This window comes from Pezoporus wallicus, unplaced genomic scaffold (assembly GCF_028554395.1).
Source record: "Pezoporus wallicus isolate ANWC-B61680 ecotype Strahan unplaced genomic scaffold, APGP_CSIRO_Pwel_v1 contig_8827, whole genome shotgun sequence".
NCBI lineage: Eukaryota > Metazoa > Chordata > Aves > Psittaciformes > Psittacidae > Pezoporus > Pezoporus wallicus.
Genome location: NW_026639709.1, coordinates 291,224 through 309,929, shown reverse-complemented (window position 1 = coordinate 309,929; position 18,706 = coordinate 291,224). Strand labels below are relative to the sequence as shown.

Below are 18,706 nucleotides of genomic sequence, written 5' to 3'. Positions count from 1 at the left end.
TGGTAGTTTGGCATTGGTGCAAACACTGGTTAGTGATGATGGTGTCATTACTTAAAGTGCAAGAATGGCACAGTTATTAAATGTCAATAGGGTACAAATTCAACCTGCATAGTAGAATGTTCTTAATACAGATTGGTCCTGTTTTCGTTTTTAAACAGTGCATGTTACAGAGCCATATCTAATTCAAACCTTCACATAATTGCAACTGTTTCCCTAACTCTTGCTTAAATAATTGCTTGCAGTTTCGAAGCTCCACCGACAGATGATGCTAGCAGTTTGATGTGGAGCACTTACGTGCTTGCGGCAGTGGAATATGGGGCTGGGTGTTCATGAAACCCATCTGTTTTCGTTGTTACAGCTCTCCAGTTTGCCCTCTGAGGTGATGCAGGTTGTCTCCTACCACTGCCTGATACGATTCTGGTAACTAGAGGAAGTTTGCAGGGAGAAAAAGTGAATAGACCTCTGAGGTTTGCATAAAGGTTTGCACCTGATACACATACATTTTCTCTAACAGGGTTTGGGAATATCCATAGTAAAAAATAATTTGCTTTTAAAACTACAGTGGTATCTGAGGACTGCCTCTATTACACTTTTGGAGCAGATTGTGAAGCCTTTAAGTAGTCCCTTAGTGCCTTTGCAAGAGGCTGCTGCATAATAAGAGATTGTGGACATTTATATCTGCATCCAGATCACTGTGTCACTTCTGCATACTGCATTAGGCTTGCAACTGCAAAACATGTCAGAACAGCAGCTTTGCAGCAGCAAGTGCACCGGTTGGTAATGTAGGTGGGCCTCAAGCCAGGAATCTTTTCACCACACTTACATAAAAGGTTTAGTTTAACTTACGGGTACTCCAGAAGTAATGGATGTTTATAAGCAGGGTTCCTGTAGCAGCACGGCACCTCTGTAGTGTTAGTTCTGTGTCTGTTAATACACTGAGTTTTAATTCTGTTAAATCTCTTGGGAAGGAAATCTGTTGTATGTTTGTGGGGTTTTGAGTTATCAAACATAATCAAACACTACAAACAGGTAGTAGGAAATGAAAGGAGTACCTAACCTTTTTGATCTCAAAGGGTATTGCTGACTTCTGTAGTACTATGCCTGTCATCTACCACAGAGCTCGTACCCTCACCTCCCATTAGCCTGCTCTGTGAAGTACTTTTTAATCAGGTGAAGCCTTTTCCTGCAGTGATTTCAGCACTCCATGGTTCAGGTTGAACAGCCAGTCTTCTCTCCTAGAAAGCAGCATTTCACTACTGAAACACTATTGATTTTTGCCTCTCTGTGGAAGTCAATTAATGTGTGCAGAAGCTGCAGTGTAAGCTCTGTGTTACGAGTTAGAGCTTCTCATCCCTGTCAGCTCACACCTGTCTCCATCCTGTTGCTTTTCTTCTTAACATTGTACAGGATGGCTGCTGCTCGAGAAGGTTGAAGTTGTTTATGACTACTCAGAGCCATCTCACCAGGTTTCACAGTTAGTTTGGGTTAGATTGTCCTTGGAAGGTCTGTTTGCCTGCTGCAGGATACTGTGTTCCTTTCAGTGCTTATCACTGCAGAGGTTGATTTGTCTCTTGAAGGAGAAAAAAATGCACCTTAATCTATCCAAATTCTTGTCCTTTTCCTTTGTGAAATGGAGACTGCAGTGTAGGGAAAGGAAGAATGAAAATTGAGAGAGGGGCAGCAATGATTGGTAGTGAGTAAAGCTGTAGTGTTACTATTCTGAATTCAATTCAAGCCCTAAGATGTATAAAGGAAGAGTGGTTTACAAAATGCATATATATGAGAGAAGGGTGACTTAATATACCTTATGACTTCATGTTTGCATTGAATTCACAATCCTGTAGGGAAGTGTGGAAATGAGCTGTTTACACCCTACTGTAAGCTCTTACTGAATCCTGCTGGGGCTATTTGCAGCAACTGGTGTTTTCAGATCATACTGACTTGTAGCAGTTGTTAGACGACAGCTGTATCTGTGTATTCACATGCAAAAGCCCTGGTAGTGTTGTCCAGTTCCTGTTCCTATTGTTCCTATTCCACTTTAGAACAAAGAGTTTGTCACATTCTAGAGGGTTAATTTGAACGTAGCACAAGTTCCAGCACAGACTGGAACAGAGAATCGGCGCTGAAGCTGGTGTGTGCTGTGACCTGGTCTGGAGCGAGCAGAGCTTACCTGAACTCAGCCTTGGAAATGGATATCCCCTTTTCTCCAGCATCATTCATCTGCCTCAGGTTTATTTTCAGACCTAGTGACACTGCTCTTGGTTTTCTCCTTATTGCTGTGGGGTTTCCCTTTACTTTGGCTAACAAAAGGGATGGGGAAGATGCAAACAGTATCTCAGTTCAAGTCTTAAGCATCATCCATGAGACACTTTCATGCTGGAGGAGGAACTAAATATACGAACACAGCTCTTTTGTCTCACATTTTCCCCCCACTTCAGAAAGTCAATTCCAGTATTTCCAAGGTTTCTAAATTACTCAGGAGGTTTTCAATAGCGTGGAGCACAAGCAGATGTGATAGCTCTCCCATGACAAAAATCATAAGTATCTGATTTGCTCAGCTCAGGATGGGAATCCAGTGATGGATAGGTCATGCTGACCCTGCATGCCACATAGATTTGATTTCAGATGAATCAGAAGAAGAAACCTAGTTACAGGAAGGCTGTATTTCACTGTCTGGTTACTGTTCTGACAGAGATTACTGTGATTCTACAATGCTTTCCTCACCTTACACTGCTTTTCTGTGCTGAATGCTGTAGAAACAGCAGCCAGGGGATGGCTTCTGAGCACTTGCACTACATGCACCCCAGCATTAGTCTGAGGAGTCTGGGTTGAGCTTAGCTGCATTCACTGTGCCAGCTCATCTGTCAAGTAAAATCCAGGCTTGGACAAAGTGACTTTAACCAACCCTTCCAGTAACTGGCTCTTTTGGGGTCATTTTGGCTGTGTTACTTATCTGGAGCTTACTTAACTCATCAAAATGCTTTATCACTCAGAAAGTATTTCAGGGTAGAAGATGTGTCTGACGAGGCCAACAAATTCTGTGTTGTGAGGGCATCCCATGCCTCCCTCAGCTTCACAGGGCTTTCAGTGACTATCTTGTACCTTTTGTTCTTTATTAGTTGAGGCTATGCTTAAACTGTAAATCAGCTCCTGCTCTTCCCATCACTAAGTGTTAACTCCAAGGTTTTTGCCTTTAGTCCATCGGCTTCTGAGAGGTTTGAGCTGCTGCAGTGGTATTTTCAACTCTGAGTTAGGTAACTGTCAGTCTCTGAACAAACTTAATCCCTTCCTCTTCTCTTTGGAAGTCATTCTATAGCTGAGACTCTTGTCTCGTATTAACCTGTAACAGCTTCCAGCTTTTGCCTTTGCAAAGTCAACTCGCTTTGACCTAAAACCTCCTCCCCATGCTGTTAGCAAAAAGCTGTCAGATCTGCAGGCCTGTCCAGCAACAGCTTCCTGCACGGGAGAAACAAGCACCCTTGAGCTGCTTCTCTGAACTGCAGCTCAGCCAGCCCTCCTCTTGTTGCCGGTGCAAGGAGCAGGCCAGGCATTGCTGCTCAGCCACAAACGCAGTCAGGTTTGTTCTGAACTTGTTTGATGTGCTAGAAGCATCTCCGTGCCTTCTCGCTTGATGCTGTATTAGTCAGTCACCTCTGCAGCAGGGCTGGAGGTGCCTTTGGCTCCTGCCCTTCTCACTGCTGCATTGGTATTTGCATCTGGTTAGTAAGGTTTTAGTGTAAAAGGTGTGGTTTGGGTTTTGCCTTCTTTTGGTAGTTTATTAATAGGGGTGCCAAGGTAAATGTCTTGTGCAAAGAACCTGGGTCTTACTAAGCTGATTGTAAAGAATGTTCTTCTCAGCTCTGCATGTAAATGGAAGATTGACCTTTCTGAGCTGTAGGTTTAGCTCTGAGATGCAGTGCTGGCTGCAGCTGACTGAACTGGAAGATGGATCAGTCGTGGGACTGCATGGAAGGAAGAGCTAGTGAAGGAAACTCAGTCTTGCTCTGGAAAGCTGTTGCTGTGTCACTTCTGCTGGAGGTTCCTCGGTGAAGTCAGGCTGGTGGCTTAAAGCAAACTTCTCTGCCCATGAATTGTTCCTCAGTTTTGGGGTATTCAACAGGAAGCTCAGGGCAGTGACTAGAGAAGAGCAAGTGTTTATTCTGGTGCATGCCCCCAGCTGCTGCTTCTGGTTCCCTCAGCCTTCTGACCTGCAGAGGTAGCTTTGCTGAAGGCAAATCCCAGCAGTTCAGTCCAGCCTATTTGGTGTATTTCCAAAGCACATTAAATGGCAGTGGTTCTTACATAGAAAAGCCCACGTAAGAAGACACAAGTGAACAACTTCTACCCCGGGTATCTTGGGACGGACAGCAGTCCATGGACATGTACTCTCCAAGTCCATGTGTCTCTCCAAGTCTGCAGATGGAGGGTTGGATATACATTTAGAATTAATTTCTTGATAGGTTTATGCTTATGATATCTGTTACAATGGTACAGAGGGGTCATATTTCTACTGGTACCTTATATGCAGTTTGCAGCCAAGCTTAATGTGCAGTTTGGGTGAGCCATCCCTTTAGCTATCTAAGATCCAAGACCTATCCCTCTAAGCACCAAAATCAGAGACCACCAAGATCTGTGTTCTAGAGAGATCCAAAGACATGAATGAAGATAAAGAAGATGCTGCCTGGCTGATAGTAAGTAAGAAGCTGAGAGCTGCTAATAGGATTGAGTGATCAGTCACGTATTTTGAATAGCTTGATTACCCCCAGTTCCAAGCCCTTGTTGCTTACAGCTGTGATGCCACTGTCCAGATGTTGGCAGGCAGGAGAATTTGTACTGTGTCTCTTAACTGGGCCTCCTTTGTACGTGAAACACACCTTCTAAAAAGGGAATGTGCTGGGTAGGCAGTACTAATGCAATGCAAGTCCTTTCTGTGCAGTGCTGAAACTGCTGGGAGCTTGCTGGGGTCATGAATTAATGAGTGAAGGCTCATTATTGTCAAAGAGATTTCTGTATCTTTTAAGGCATCTGGCTGTGACCCAGCAGCTGTTAGTTGCTGCAGGGAGTTGTATGATGGTCAGAACCACTTCTGCTAGGTTTCTGCTCAGTGTTTAACACTAGACAGTTAATCTAATTGAGTTCAGAAAGTGCATTTTGAGGGAAGTGCTTCCCATGCACAATGTGTGTCCTGTTGTGGGCAAACAGCAATAGGTGGATGCAATGAGATCGTTTCACCTTCTTCCCACAAAATCATGTAAAAGAGCTAGAGTGGGGTGGGAAGTTCCCTGTGGAAGTGTGGAGGTGATCTCTTGGCAGAGGAGTGAGGTCTGGGGGTTAGTACTGGATCAGGAGCATTGCCTGGCAACCTGGGTTACAGGAACGTGACATGATGTAGACCAAAGCTCTGTGTAATGTGAAAGCTGAGTGTAAAAGCGATGGAGAACAGTGAGGGAAGAGAATGCTGCAGTGAGGCAGGGATGCGCCTGCCTCTTGGAAACTGTTCTGCAGAAACACTCTGAGTTAAAGCCTTGTAAGTGAAAACTTCTAGCTCAGAGTAAGTCAGGAGACTTGGGGCAAGTTAATAATGAACTTGATGCTTATAGGAGAGAGGGGAAAGGTGTGAGCTGTTCCTCTGCATGGTTAGAGCTGACTCTAGGATGAGATTGGCCTGGTTTAAGTAACTATTGCATATCAAAATAAAGGTAAAGGTTGGAGCCAGCCTGCTTAGGAGCAGGTTGATGAGTAGGTCTGCTTCATGCTCTCACACTGCGGCTGCACACTGGTGAGGAGCTGACTGCCCTGGGGCCACATGCAGTGAGACCCTCTCTTCTCCCCAGCTGAGCCCCTGGGGCTTGAATGAGCTCACCCTTACTAGGTTGAATGAATCTCAGTGTTTCTTAGTGCCTGTGAACCCAGTCATTGCAGTATTAAGGCTTTTCTCTTGCTTCATACTGATGTAGGTACATAGAATCATAGAACAGTTAGGGTTGGAAAGGACCCTTGTCGTTCAGTGCTTGCCTGCTACTGTTTAAAATACCTGGTCCCTGATGTTTATATATTAAAGCAAACTAAGTTTAGAAGGACTTTGTTTTCCTCTGGATTTCTCTCCTTCCCAGCTCGTTTGCAGAGGAGGAGACCAGCAAAGGGTTTCTTGCATTCTTTTCCTTTCCCCCCCAGGCTTTTATCAGCCCCTTGGCATGAACACCTGAGAACCTCCAGAGCCTTTATCTCCTCCACCTTCATAGCAGCTCCCTGCCATGGGGGAGTGTTATGGGGCCCGTTTGCAAGTCCCTGGGAAGATACTTCAGATTGTTTTAGGCTGTGGTAAACTGGAAGCTGAGCTCTGGCATCCTAAAGCTCAGGCTGGTGCATAAATCACGGCCTCAAACCCTCATTTGTTTCCTTCACAAAGGATTTTAGCTTTTCTGAGGCTGGGAGGCGAAGAAAGAAAGAAACATCATCGAGTGTGACTCGAAAGTGTGTTTTATTGCTTTGTGTCTCTGTTCATGATTTGCAAGTGTAGTAAGGAGATACCTACGTCGTATACAGAGCTGTAAAAACCAGAACTCATTGCACTCAATCAACATGTCTCAGGTCAGGAAGCTCTAAGTCCTCCCTAACCAAAGTGAAGTGAACCACTCAACCATTTCTTCCCACCAGGATTCAGGCAGAACTGCTGCTGAAGTCAGTGGAAGTGGGGGCTCACAGCAGAACAAGGGCATCAGGAGAGGAAGCAGCAAACCTTAGCCCCCAGGACTGTATAAACCTAAAAAGTGAAGTCCTTTAATCCACAATTACCTTCTCAGTGCAGCACTGTGTTACATGAGGCATGCAAGGCATCTCTGCCCGTGACAGGGGTTGGGAACTGGATGATCTTAAGGTCCTTTCCAAGCCAAACCACCCTATGAGATGAAACAAGCAAACTCCCAGGACATACATGGCACTTTGATTATACATTACATGTATAAGCAAATATACATTACACAAAAAATCAAATATACATTACATGTATAATCAAAGAGGGTGATTAAAGTGAGGGCATTTCTACCTCATTTTGTAGCAAATTCAATTTGGAAAGTAATCTCACACCCCCTTCAAACAAAGGTCCAGCAAATATCCCTCTTTCTCATCAGGTTCTCACTGATGCACAGCAGCATCAGGACTGACCTGTTCCTTTTGCCTGAGCCACAGAGCTCCATCGCTGGGAATAGAGAGGGTGTTTAGCTTTGGGAGCTAATTTGACAGCCTCATGTTGTGGAAGGAGCTGTGCTTTAGCGTGCAGTTCACAGCAGTGCCCGCCTGCTGCCCGTGTGTCTCTGCTCCATCTTCTCTTCATCTTAGGGTAGAGTGCATGAGGAGTAGCATTGTGGACAACGCAGGTGATGGGCCTGTGCGGTGCCAGCTCCAGGAGATGGTGCAGATGCTCATGCATGTGGTCCTGGTGTGCCACGTTTCACATTGGGCTTCCCGTTTGCAGGTCTAGAGAGGGGAGAAGGGGTTGATTTGCTTTCATGTGAAAGGAACAAGAAGGTGTTCGATGGATGGCTGCTGCTGAGCTCCTTTAGCCTTGGTCTGCAGCCTGGGACCTCCAAGAGCAGGCTGTGAAGTGCTCCTAAATCCATGGCAAACATTTCAGCTAGATACAGGCAGTAGAAGGACTTTAGGTCCTCCTTATCCTATTTAATGAAGATAATGAATTGTTACACTAATTAAGAAAGGCTTTTTAAGTGCCCCTCTGACTTGTGCACTGTCCTCTCAGTGAGCCTTTCCCCACACTCAGAGGTGAATAAAGAAGAGCTCAGGGCTTTTCCTGGAGTTAGGGAAGTTGCTCTCAATCCACAAGGACTTTTGCTTGTTGCAAGCCTGTTCCCTGAAGAGGAGTTTTAGGGGAGGGTTAGGGTTAGGGTTGGGGTTAGGGTGTGCTCCCAAACTGCTTGGAGTCACTGGGCTCCAGCAACTGATGGTTTGCTGCTGCCTTAATGAGCTGAGGGTTTGGCACCGGTTTGCACTGCACATTCATCTGGGGGGGGGAAATGAATCCTTCAGCTGCCAGCAAGAATCCCAGGCCAGCCCCTGAGGCGCTCTTTAATTGAGTGAATTGCGCTGTTAACTTCCCAAGCGCTTCATTTCAATAACTGGGAGCTGCTCGGAGCAGCAGGAATGCCCTCTCTAAATAAAAGCGTACATCGGCTACAATTGCTTAAACCAGAGCTGTGTCACTTCAGCGCTGCTGAAGCAAAGCTGGCCTCGAGGAGCTGATTTCCTGAGGCACTTGTAAGCCAGCTGCCCCACCGGTGCAACACGGAGCTGTGCAGAGCGGTTTTCCCCCTTAGCAGCAGAGCATCTTTGCACAGGGCTGGTAACAGGGACTGATGTTAAGTGAAGGATGCAAACCTCGCCCTCAAAGGGGTGAAAGAGCAGCTCTTTGTTAGCATTTAGCCCTTGGAAAGCCAGGCAGGGATCTGAAGAGGGCTGGGTAGGATGAATATCCATCATAAACAGGACAGGCTGGTCCCTTCTTCAGCCAGGTGAAAGCAAACACAGGTCTATGGCTGCAGCTGTATTCTGATATAAGATTACACCCAAGGGGCAAAGGCATTGCTGCTCAGTGCCTCTCTCCTTGCACACTGTTCTTGTTCTATACCAAGCTATTGTATTATTATTCCAAACCATTCCAAGGTTATTCCAGCAGTGATTTCTGATGTGTTCTGCCTTTCAGAAATGAAGAGTTGTAAGGATCCAATTCCTGTTAATTCAGGGGGAGGAAGGTTCTTTCTGAACGTACTAATTTGGACAGCTAACCCCCCCCTATTTTTTACTATGAATCCCATAAATATACAACAATTGTCTGTATCCAATTTAAAAGACTCTCGATTTACAAGAATAAGGCTTCAGAGATGTGAATCAAACCTTCTGGTAACCCAGCTTTTCCAAGCGTGAGCCTGGCCAGAGCAGGAGCAGTGATTTTGGTGCTGGAGCACTCCCTTGCCACCAGCCTGGGTTGGGTGCACTTGGCACCAGACCTGGTTTTGTGCAGAGCAGGGAGTCAATGTGCAGGAGCAAAATGTGAATTCCTCATGGATAACAGGGTTTATTTTTGTCCAAAATGGCAAATTGCAGTTCTTATTCTGATAGGATTTTCCTGCTGACTCAGGGTGATGGGGGAGGCAGGGGAGAGCATAAAGAAAGGGGTCCTGTCTGCCCGAGGAGATAGGTTAACTGTAAAGCTATACACATCTGCACTGCTGTCATCTAAGAAAGTCATCTAAGGCTGCACCAGCCCCTCTGCTGCTGTTCCTTAATGCCTGTTGGGGAAATAGAGGCACAAAGCCATGGTGATGGTGGTCCAAAATAGTGCAGAGGGGGATTTAGGATGCGATAGCTTGTATCTAATCTAATCCATGGCTCCAATGATGATTCTGAATGAACAGTCTGGGGAGGGGAAGGAGTGAAATACGGTCACCCCAGGCTCAGGTTGGAGGCACATAGGAACACATTGTGCCTGCCCTGGGAGCACGCAAGTGTGGTTCATTACAAGCATCAAGTGATGCACAAAAGCTGCCACAAACACCTCATGTCTTTCTATTGCAGAGTCAGTGCTCAGTGATTTGAATTACTTAAGATTAAAGAAACAGACATGGGAGAAGAGAATCTTACCTCTCTTTTTTGCCCTTAATTCACTACGCATCCCCCTCCCAGCCACTGGGTATCGGATGAAGAAGGTTTAGGTTGGATTTTGGCACCTGCCTGCTTTATCCCTTGCGGGTAAGACACTGCCAAGTTCCAGACACCCACCCCGTCACTCACTAACCTTTTACATCTGCATCTTCGTCTCTTGGTCCCTAAAATGAAGAAGAAAATGTGTCAGTTCAAAGACACCAACTCACAGCTCAGCAAAGAAACGCTGCAGTGAGGCAGGGCTGGCGTTCCCCATCAGCTTGCTATCTTCAGGACGTATAAAGATGGATAAACCCAGCTTGTTTTGGAGGAAAGCCATGCAAGGAAGCAGTGCTGCAGCTCACATTCCCCTCAGGTTTTCACATGAGTCACAGTACCAGCATCAGCCTGGGAGCACTGACAGGGAAGCAGGTTTCCTTGCTGTCTCTAGCAGCTCTGGCATGTTGCTGAAAACCCATTGGCATCAATTAATTCCTAGTGGGAATGCTGCAACTCTTCCCCATTTTAGCATCTAGGTGATTACTCTGGGATGTGTTCAGCAAAATACAATGCCTGGGCATTCATTTTAGTATAAGAGGGGGGGGAATCTGCCCTTGAGGGCTGGGGCTGCAGCGATGGGCTGCAGCTCATGGGTTTTCACTGAGCATTCACATCAGCATTAAAAGGCAGGAAGAAATCACTGAGCGGTGTTTGTAGGTTAACTGGGGAGCCCTGGTGAGTGCAGAGGGGATTGGCACTAACTCCGGGCACTCTGCTGCAGCATCAGCCATTTCCCTCAAGGAGAATGATGTTTTGCTTGGGCTCGTCAATGTTTTCTTCCTGCATTCCTTCCTATTGCTGCAGGCCCTGATGCTGAGCAGTTTGCAGGGCTGAAGGATGCTGAAAAGTTAATTTTCAGCCTTCCAATACCTAAAGGGGCTACAGGAAACCTGGAGAGGGGCTTGGGACAAGGGTCTGCAGGGACAGGCCAAGGGGAATGGCTTTAACCTGACAGAGGGGAGACTGGGATGAGCTCTTAGGCAGAAGCTCTTCCCTGTGAGGGTGCTGAGGTGCTGGCACAGGGTGCCCAGAGAAGCTGTGGCTGCCCCATCCCTGGCAGTGTTCAAGGGCAGGTTGGACACAGGGGCTTGGAGCAAGCTGCTCTAGTGGAAGGTGTCCCTGCCCGTGGATGAGCTGGGTAAGCTTTAAGGTCCCTTCCAACCCAAACCAGGCTGTGGTTCTATGATATTCTATGATATTTCAGCTGTCTCGGCTGGTAAATTCAACTCCCACCAGCTCCAGGCTGTGGGGAGAGTGAGGATCCAGTTGGGTTCATTCAACAGCAAACCACTGTGGTGTTCCAGGCAAATGAGCTGAGCTGGTTTAATGGAATCAGTGCAACCTCTGGGGTACCTCAAAGCTGAACTGGTTTCAGTGAGCACTAAATTGATTTCAACACATTTGCACTTGCTGCTTGCTCAGGGTAGTGAAAGGTGAGCTTTCACCACAGGACTTTTGCCTACCCAGAGGTTCTGTGTTACTGCTTTAACTGCAGCAGCCTCTGAACCCATGGGGTTAAGCTGCTCATTCGGTTGCAGCTCAAGCTGCTAGCAAGAGTCCTGGCATTTGAATTCACAAGTTGTGTGCCAGGGCAAGTTTATTTTGTCAAAGTGTTTAGGTTCTGGTACTTTCATCCTTTGACTCACCAATATAAGCATGGTAGAGCCAATACAGTTTGGTAGAGTGAAGTTTTCTATACTTATAATGTGTTTTTCTTCCATAAAGAACTTTTCTAACCTAAATCATAGAAATCATGGAATGGTTTGGGTTGGAAACCACCATAAGATCATCGAGTTCCAACCCCCTGCCGTGGGCAGGGACACCTCACACTAACCCATGTCACCCAAGGCTCTGTCCACCCTGGCCTTGAACACTGCCAGGGATGGAGCATTCACCACTCCCCGGGGCAACCCATTCCAGTGCCTCACCACCCTCACAGGAAAGCACTTCTTCCTTATACCTAACCTGAGCTTCCCCTGTTTCATTTTAAACCCATCACCTTTTGTCCTATTGCTCCAGTCCCTATGATTCTGTGGTTCTAAACTGATAACTATTTCTCAGCCTAAGCCTACTGGTGAGTACAATGCAGCGATTTTAGCAGCGGTCCTTCTCTAGGGCTGGCTGTCCTGGTTAGCTGGTGCCTATGTAAAGGGGATAGCTGGAAGATCTCTTCCCCTGAAGGCCAGGGCTGCAGTTTCAGGCTAAAGCAATGTCTATAGAGGGTTATGGGTGATGCTTACGTTGGCACAGGATGATGGTGACTGCCAGGGCGAGCAGGAGCAGGAAGCAGGCGGCTGTCAAGGGAACCCAGATGAAGATGTCACATAGCAAATCCAGCCCTTTCTCCTCGCTGGTCTCTGCAGGAAGAGAGAAAGGGGAAGGTCCACCATGTGCTCGTGGAGGCAGGGGACCTGCCTGGTGTTCGGTGAGGCTGGTGGTGAAGCAGAGGGTTCCCCCTGCCCCACCAGTGACCTCCACAGGTGCATCAGTTACTGCTGATCATTCACATCAGTGTCAAAAGGCAGAAGTAAACCCGTGAGTGGTGTTTGTAGGTTAACTGGGGAACCCTGGTGACTTCAGAGGGAATTGGCACAGCAGTTCCTGGGAGGACGTGTAGCCAACGGTGTTCTTGTATCCCCTGCTGAGTCCAAACCCATCCCCAAACCTCCCTCCACCTCTTCCCAGTGTGCCCAGGCATGAGACCCACTCATGCTTTTACACCATTTCCTACATAGGATGAAACGCTGGAGTTTGATCCTTCCAACTCTGCTAAAGCTCCATGGTTTTTCACACACCCCACACCCCAAAACGCCTCCAGGATCCCCCTCGGTATCAATGGACCAGAGCCCAGCTCTTTCCCTCTCCCTTCATGCAGCAGAGCTACCTGAATCCGGGGTCTTCAGGCAGGGGTCCCTTTCGGTGATGTTGGGTGCTGGGGTGGTGGGTGCTGGGGTGGTTTTGGGTGCCACTGTGGTGGTGACTGTAAGTGAAAATGGATGTAGAACACAGTGAATAGCTCCCTCCTGCCCTTGTGCCCTCTCACCCCAGGCCATGCCTCTGGCCACAGGGACCTCATAGAGCCCACGTTGGGTTGTGACTCCCCCAAGACCCAGTAAGGAGCTGCAGGCTCCTTATTTCTCACTCCCTGCTCAGGGGGTGGTGATGGACTTTGCTTTAGTCTTATCCCTTAAGAGCCATGAATGGGATGGAGAAGCGGGATGGGGAGAATTGATGCTGTGTCTGCCCCATCGCCTTTGCTTTTGGCCACGAGATGCAATCAGGGAGCCTCTGGCTGCACTGGTTATGAAATACCTTGGTCAAGCAAGCACGGACAATGGGGTCTGTGAGAGAGGTGACCGGTTACAACAGACAGGGACAAGAGGTGCTGGGTGTTTTGGCAGAGCTAATCAAGGTTGGGTGGAGGTGTTGCTGACCTGGGAGGAAGACAGGCTGGCCAGGGCTGAAGTAAAGGGCTTGGTTGGTGTTCATGAGGCAGAAATAGTTCCCCTCGTCCTGTGGCATGAAAGACTTCACTACCAACCAGTAGAACCTGATGTCTTTCCACGCCTCAAAGCGTTCGGCTGTCCTCATACTATTCCCCCCAAAGGTGGTCCGGGAAAGGGAAGAGGTGAAGACAATGAAGTGAAGGGTCCCAGCCTTGTCCTGCTGGACCCAGAATACGCCACTGTCCATGTTGCTGCTCTCACACTGCAGCACCAGCTGCTGTCCCACCTGGGGCTGCCTGATGGGGTGGATCTTCATCGTATCCCTCTGGCCACGGATCCCAGGGCAGCCTGTGGGAGAGGAATCCTTGTGGGAACCACTCTGGAGGAGTCATGTTCCTTCCGGACAAACCAGTTCCTTGTCCGTGAGGTCAAATGCAAAGGGAGGACCATGCTGCCTGCATGACTTGAAGGTTTCATTGGAGTCCTTGCTGGGACTGTGCATGGAGGCTGCTCAGCAATCAGCCACCTGGGCTTTAAAGGTGAGTGCTGCCCTTAAAGCCTTTCAGCTGCCTTCTCAGGCGTGTTACCCCTTCCCAGCCTTCCCAAAGTGACTCCTTAAAAACACTGACTGCTAAATCCCCCTGTTTCCCATTCCCCCTCCCCTCTAGAACCACTTCTCCAGCCAGGCTCCCTTCCCAGCACAAATGATGCTGCAGCCACCCATCCGTCCGTGCTGCTTTCACCTCCACCGAGCAAACCTCAAAGCCACCCTTTTTGCTTTGCTTTTTACATTCCCTTTAACCATTTAGCCCAATTTCTTGGATTCAGGGGCAGGGATTTACTTGCCCATCCCGGTGAAGGTGATGCACAACCCCATAGTGTCCATACTCACAGAGCCCCAGTGCGAGCAGCAGGAGCAACGCAGGAGCCTCGGTCATCTCCTTGGTGCAGCGGAGCAGAGCTGATCTTGCTTGCTTGACTTGGGTAGGCTGTGCTGCTCTTTGGGGAGGATGTGATGTCACCAGGGCCCTCTTGGGCGATGTTCAACATCTGCAGCAAATTAGGAGAAAAATGAGACTCCTGAAGAAAACCAGCTCTCATCCAGAATTCGGGCTCATTTATCACTACCAGCTCTTAACGGTGCCGCAAGGATTTTGCCTCAATGACTCCCCTAGAGATCCAGACTGATGGTGCTCATGTTTGAGATAGGATCAGCCCCTGCAGCCTTCTGGGGGTTCAGAGCAGCTCCAGCTCCACACAAGTGATGGACAAACCCAACGCTTTGGCTGCAGGCCCCAGGCTGCAGGGATTCTGCTGCCTTCACTTGTGCTCACCCGCAGCGTCTCACATGGATGGCAGAGCACACCCTGTCTCACCACCACATGGGTGTTTCATGGCAAGTGTTGTTTACCCCGAGCACACGTGTGGTTGCCCCGCAGCTGAACTCTTCAGGTGCTGCTGGGGTGTTCTCTTTGCAACCCCTCTCTGCAGAAGCCGCTCAGCGCGAGGCAGGTGGTCTGTGATGTGAAACCCATCTAGAGAGCCCCATGCCCTCGAGTTGTGCTTTTGACATCTTGTGGTTTGCTTCTGGAACCACAGGGTCTTCCGCCCTGCCAGCAAACCCCTGCATGCTCCAACCAGGAGGGCCCTTGCTGCTGCCTCCAGTGACCACTTGCACAGGGGTATGGGTGATGCTTCCTTGAACTGCGATGCTGGTGGGCTGGTGCGTTATAGATCTTCTTACTGGCACTTCTTGGCTTTCCTGTTGGTTGCTTTTCTGTGGGAGGTGTTTTTCTATGACTCCATTGCACAGAAATCCCCCTTTTTCCTTGGTTGTGTCGGGAATCAGGTGCTGCTGATGCTGATGCCGTAGCTATTGCGGCTGCTGCTTAATGATGAGTGAAGGAAAATGGGTTAGGAGCTGGCTTTATTCCATTGGGCATCAAAGCGTGTTGGTGAGTGAGGAAAGCTGCTGTTAGGCCCTGCTGGGATGTGTGAAATTCATACTGAGGCTGTGAGACTTGTGATGTCTGCCTGAAATAGAGCAGGTTTTGGCAAAAGGAAGATAAAATGGGTTTCATCAGTTAAATGCCATTACAGGGATCTGGATCTCACAGTCCCGTCAAGGAAATGTCAGACTTGAGCTCTGTGTCACCTCTGAGCACTCCATGATGTGATGTCCATCTCCAGATGGGACATCAAGTAGTGATACTTGCATAGGCTCCTCCTGGTTTCAGTGGGCGGCTCTTTCTCCTGATCCTAAGTAGAATTCACCTTCCCTTTATAATGGGATAAGCTGCTCTTGGGAATTGTCTGTCTCCATAAGCTGATGGAGGAATATAGACAAGGAACTGAAACCATGGCCTGCCTTGTAGATGACTGCAGTTGAGTCTTACGTTTTCTGAGATGCAGAAGTGAGCTGGTCCCTGCCATCCACCAGGACTGTTGTGTGGGTGCCTCCTAACTTCATCACTATTACACCTCAGTGACAGCAAATGGAATTTCAGAAGCAATTTCCAAAGTACAACCTGAGACCAAAGTAGGAAAATTCCTCATTCCCGTTTTTCAGTATGGTTCAAATGGGAGTGAGTTTGCTGGCAAAAGAGGGTGGTTCAGGTGTTTGTCAGGACCAGGTTCTCACTCTGATGTAGGGTGTGGATGCTTAACTACAGTGCATAGTGTGTGTCCTCAGAGGTATAGTGATGGATGTGCTATACATCTAAAGGTTCATCCAGGAGGGGATGTTGCCTTTTAGCAAGGGTATCTTCCTTCTCTCTCTTCATTATGAATCTCAATGGTCTTAAAGGTCTTTTCCAACCTGGTTGATTCTATGATTCTATGGATCAGTGCAGGGTAACAAACCGGAGCGCAGAGGTTCCTCTCCTGGGTGTAGAGGTGTCCTAGCTCTTGGTCCTCATGGCCTGAGCTGGTTTCCATGCAAGGCCACTGTTCCCTTTGTTACATTCAGACTGTGTCACCATTCTCCTTTTTCTCTTCACACACGTACTTGCTGAAGCACTTTGTGACTCATCACTGCACGAATGGTGCCACCAGCCCCTGTGTCTTGTGACTCCTGCCCATTGTGCTGGGGAGTCACAGGAGATGGCTTCAGGGGGAGCTATTCCCTTCTGCTGCCTGCAATAGACTGCTCATAAATATATCCTTTAAAGGCAAGACAAAAGCTTCTTGTCAGCAGAGAGATACAGCTGCAAGGGGGGGTGTCACACATCTTTCTTCTGCATGGACACTCTTTGTTGGCCAGAGGGATCCAGGCAAGTGTAGCTCCAACAGAGACATCTGTATATGATCGGACAAGACCACCCCTTTCCTGTCCCCCCATCTCATGTCTCTGAAATAATAAATGAGCTGGGGCAGGGATCATTTGTTTATAGAACCATGGAATAGTTTGGGTTGGAAACTGCCTTAAGATCATCCAGTTCCAACCCCCCTGCTATGGGCAGGGACACCTCACACCAGACCATGTCACCCAAGGCTCTGTCCAACCTGGCCTTGAACACTGCCAGGGATGGAGCATTCACAACCTCCCTGGGCAACCCATTCCAGTGCCTCACCACCCTCACAGTAAAGAACTTCCTCCTTATATCCAATCTAAACTTCTCCTGTTTAAGTTTGAACCCGTTACCCCTTGTCCTGTCACTACAGTCCCTAACGAAGAGTCAAGAGCTTCTGGTTTCTGTGTTTAGGTATGGCTCAGCGTGAAGCTGCTCCTGTTTCACAGAGTAATAAGGACAGCTAAACCAGTTGCACTGTTTGATTATGGAAATGTCCAGGCACAAGCAGGGCCTCCAGGAAAAGCTCCCATTTAAAACCAACACTTGTATAAAGGATTTACGTCAGTGATGTAAGTTTTATATTGATCACCTGGTCCAAAACTGGGAGCAGGAAGTGGCCAATAAAATCAGTTAAGGAATGTCTGTCTAGTTTGGTGTTTTGTCCTCTAGATGGTATTTTGCAATAGACTTGGCATTGTTAGACTGGGGGCCTGAGTCAGACCAGTGAAACAGCAGCATTAGTAACACGTTATTAGTGTATATTAATGTAACATATATTAATGTATATTAATATAACATATTCTATTGTGGTGCCACAGTTGTGACAAAGGAAGAAGGAGAAACTCAACCACTTGCTTCTGCAGAGCATCATATAAGGTGTTAGGGCACCAAAGAGGTTGGTTAGCCAGTAGAGGGTAATTCCTTTCTCTTTTCCCAAACCTAGCTATTTTACTCATAGATAAGGTTGTCGGGCTCTGATTGCTGGTGAACTCCAACCTAAGTTGCCTTTGACAGAGGTTTATCTTTATATGTTAGGACCAGCTTAGGGCTGTATTTAATGAATGTCAAATAATTAAGCAAAAGGAGACAGGAGAAAGGAGAGAAGAGACAAAATTATGCAGGGAACAGACTGACAAGAGTGTTGGAAGCCTTTCTTGAATGGAGCTTGGCAGGAGGTGAGTTCAGGATTCACTTTCTCTATGGTTGCTTGCATCCACTGAACAGAGAAGACAGGGAAATGAGAAGGAGCTCAGGGCATCATTGCTGAAGGAGAAGCTGAGTTTCACATATGGTTGATTTCTCAGTCATTTTGGGTAAGGATCTCAGTGACTTCTTCATGGTGGTAAGAAACTCTTCAGCTTCTGAGCATCGGTAACACCAGACATCACGTGGAAGCCTCAGCAAGAGCACATCTCAGGACATGGGAATTACACTGCGATCGACAGCTGGTAGACATAAAAGGAGCATCAAAATGACCATCCTCTATGAGGTCCCTTGTTCTGTTGTCCATGGTATCTCCTCATAGTGCTTCAGGAGGTCTCCCCATTGCAAAGCACTGATGTGGCGCTGCTGATGATGAGCAAGCGCTGCTTGGTCCCTGCAAGTGATCAGTGATGGGATTGACGCTGGACTGTGCGTGCTTCAGTGCTGCTGATTCTTCCTCTCGTTACCCTTTAGAAGATCTCCTTCATGAGGAGGAATGGAAAGTTCTAATGAAGAGTTCAAAATCTAGCCCCAAATCACACAATCTTGTTTCAAACAGAGGGGAAAAAGAATCTTGAGACTGAAGCACACAACTTTTCCGGTGTGAAATGAGCCTGTGGTTTATGAGCAGCTTGCTGCCCCCCTCTTTGCAAAGCTGCACCACCAAAGGGGTTTGTGGAATGTCAAGTGCAACTGTCACACACCAGATGCTATCTTTCCACTGTAGCTGTTTCCAACTCGGTGGCCAACACTGCCCTTTCTTCTGTGTACTCTCACACACCTCATTCACAGTGTGCAAACCACAAGCACTCCTCAGCCTTCATCTCTCCATGGTGTAGACCTTTAGCTTGGTCACTGGGTTGGAGATCTCCCTGATCTCCATGTTTGGTGATACCCCAGCTTTGAATTTGATAAGGATGTGCAACGAGTTTTCCTTGCACAGGCTTCCCACACCTGATGGTGTGAACTGCACAAGGATCTCTCTGGAGAAGGTGAATGTGAAATGATGCATGCAAGGAAAAGCAGTCCTTAGTCTATAAACTAATGGCT

General features: G+C 47.7%; 1 protein-coding gene across 1 annotated transcript; it reads right to left on the bottom strand.

Annotated features, from left to right (window-relative positions):
* Nucleotides 1-7,125: 7,125 nt before the first annotated feature.
* Nucleotides 7,126-14,098, bottom strand: CD8A (CD8 subunit alpha). Its single transcript, XM_057415546.1, has 6 exons — nucleotides 14,053-14,098; nucleotides 13,149-13,508; nucleotides 12,599-12,694; nucleotides 11,955-12,071; nucleotides 9,809-9,839; nucleotides 7,126-7,476 (listed from the first exon to the last, which is right to left on the bottom strand). The coding sequence occupies exons 1-6, from the start codon at nucleotides 14,096-14,098 to the stop codon at nucleotides 7,422-7,424; spliced, it is 705 nt and encodes a 234-aa protein (XP_057271529.1). The 3' UTR covers nucleotides 7,126-7,421.
* Nucleotides 14,099-18,706: the final 4,608 nt, after the last annotated feature.

Excerpts from the sequence above, each read along its gene's own strand:
- CD8A (XM_057415546.1), bottom strand. The coding sequence starts at position 14,098 with ATGACCGAGGCTCCTGCGTTGCTCCTGCTGCTCGCACTGGGGCTCT. Across the intron at positions 13,509-14,052 it reads GCTGCTCGCACTGGGGCTCT|GCTGCCCTGGGATCCGTGGC; the intron begins GTGAGTATGGAC and ends CCTCTCCCACAG. Across the intron at positions 7,477-9,808 it reads CGAAGATGCAGATGTAAAAG|ACCTGCAAACGGGAAGCCCA; the intron begins GTTAGTGAGTGA and ends TCCCCTCTCTAG.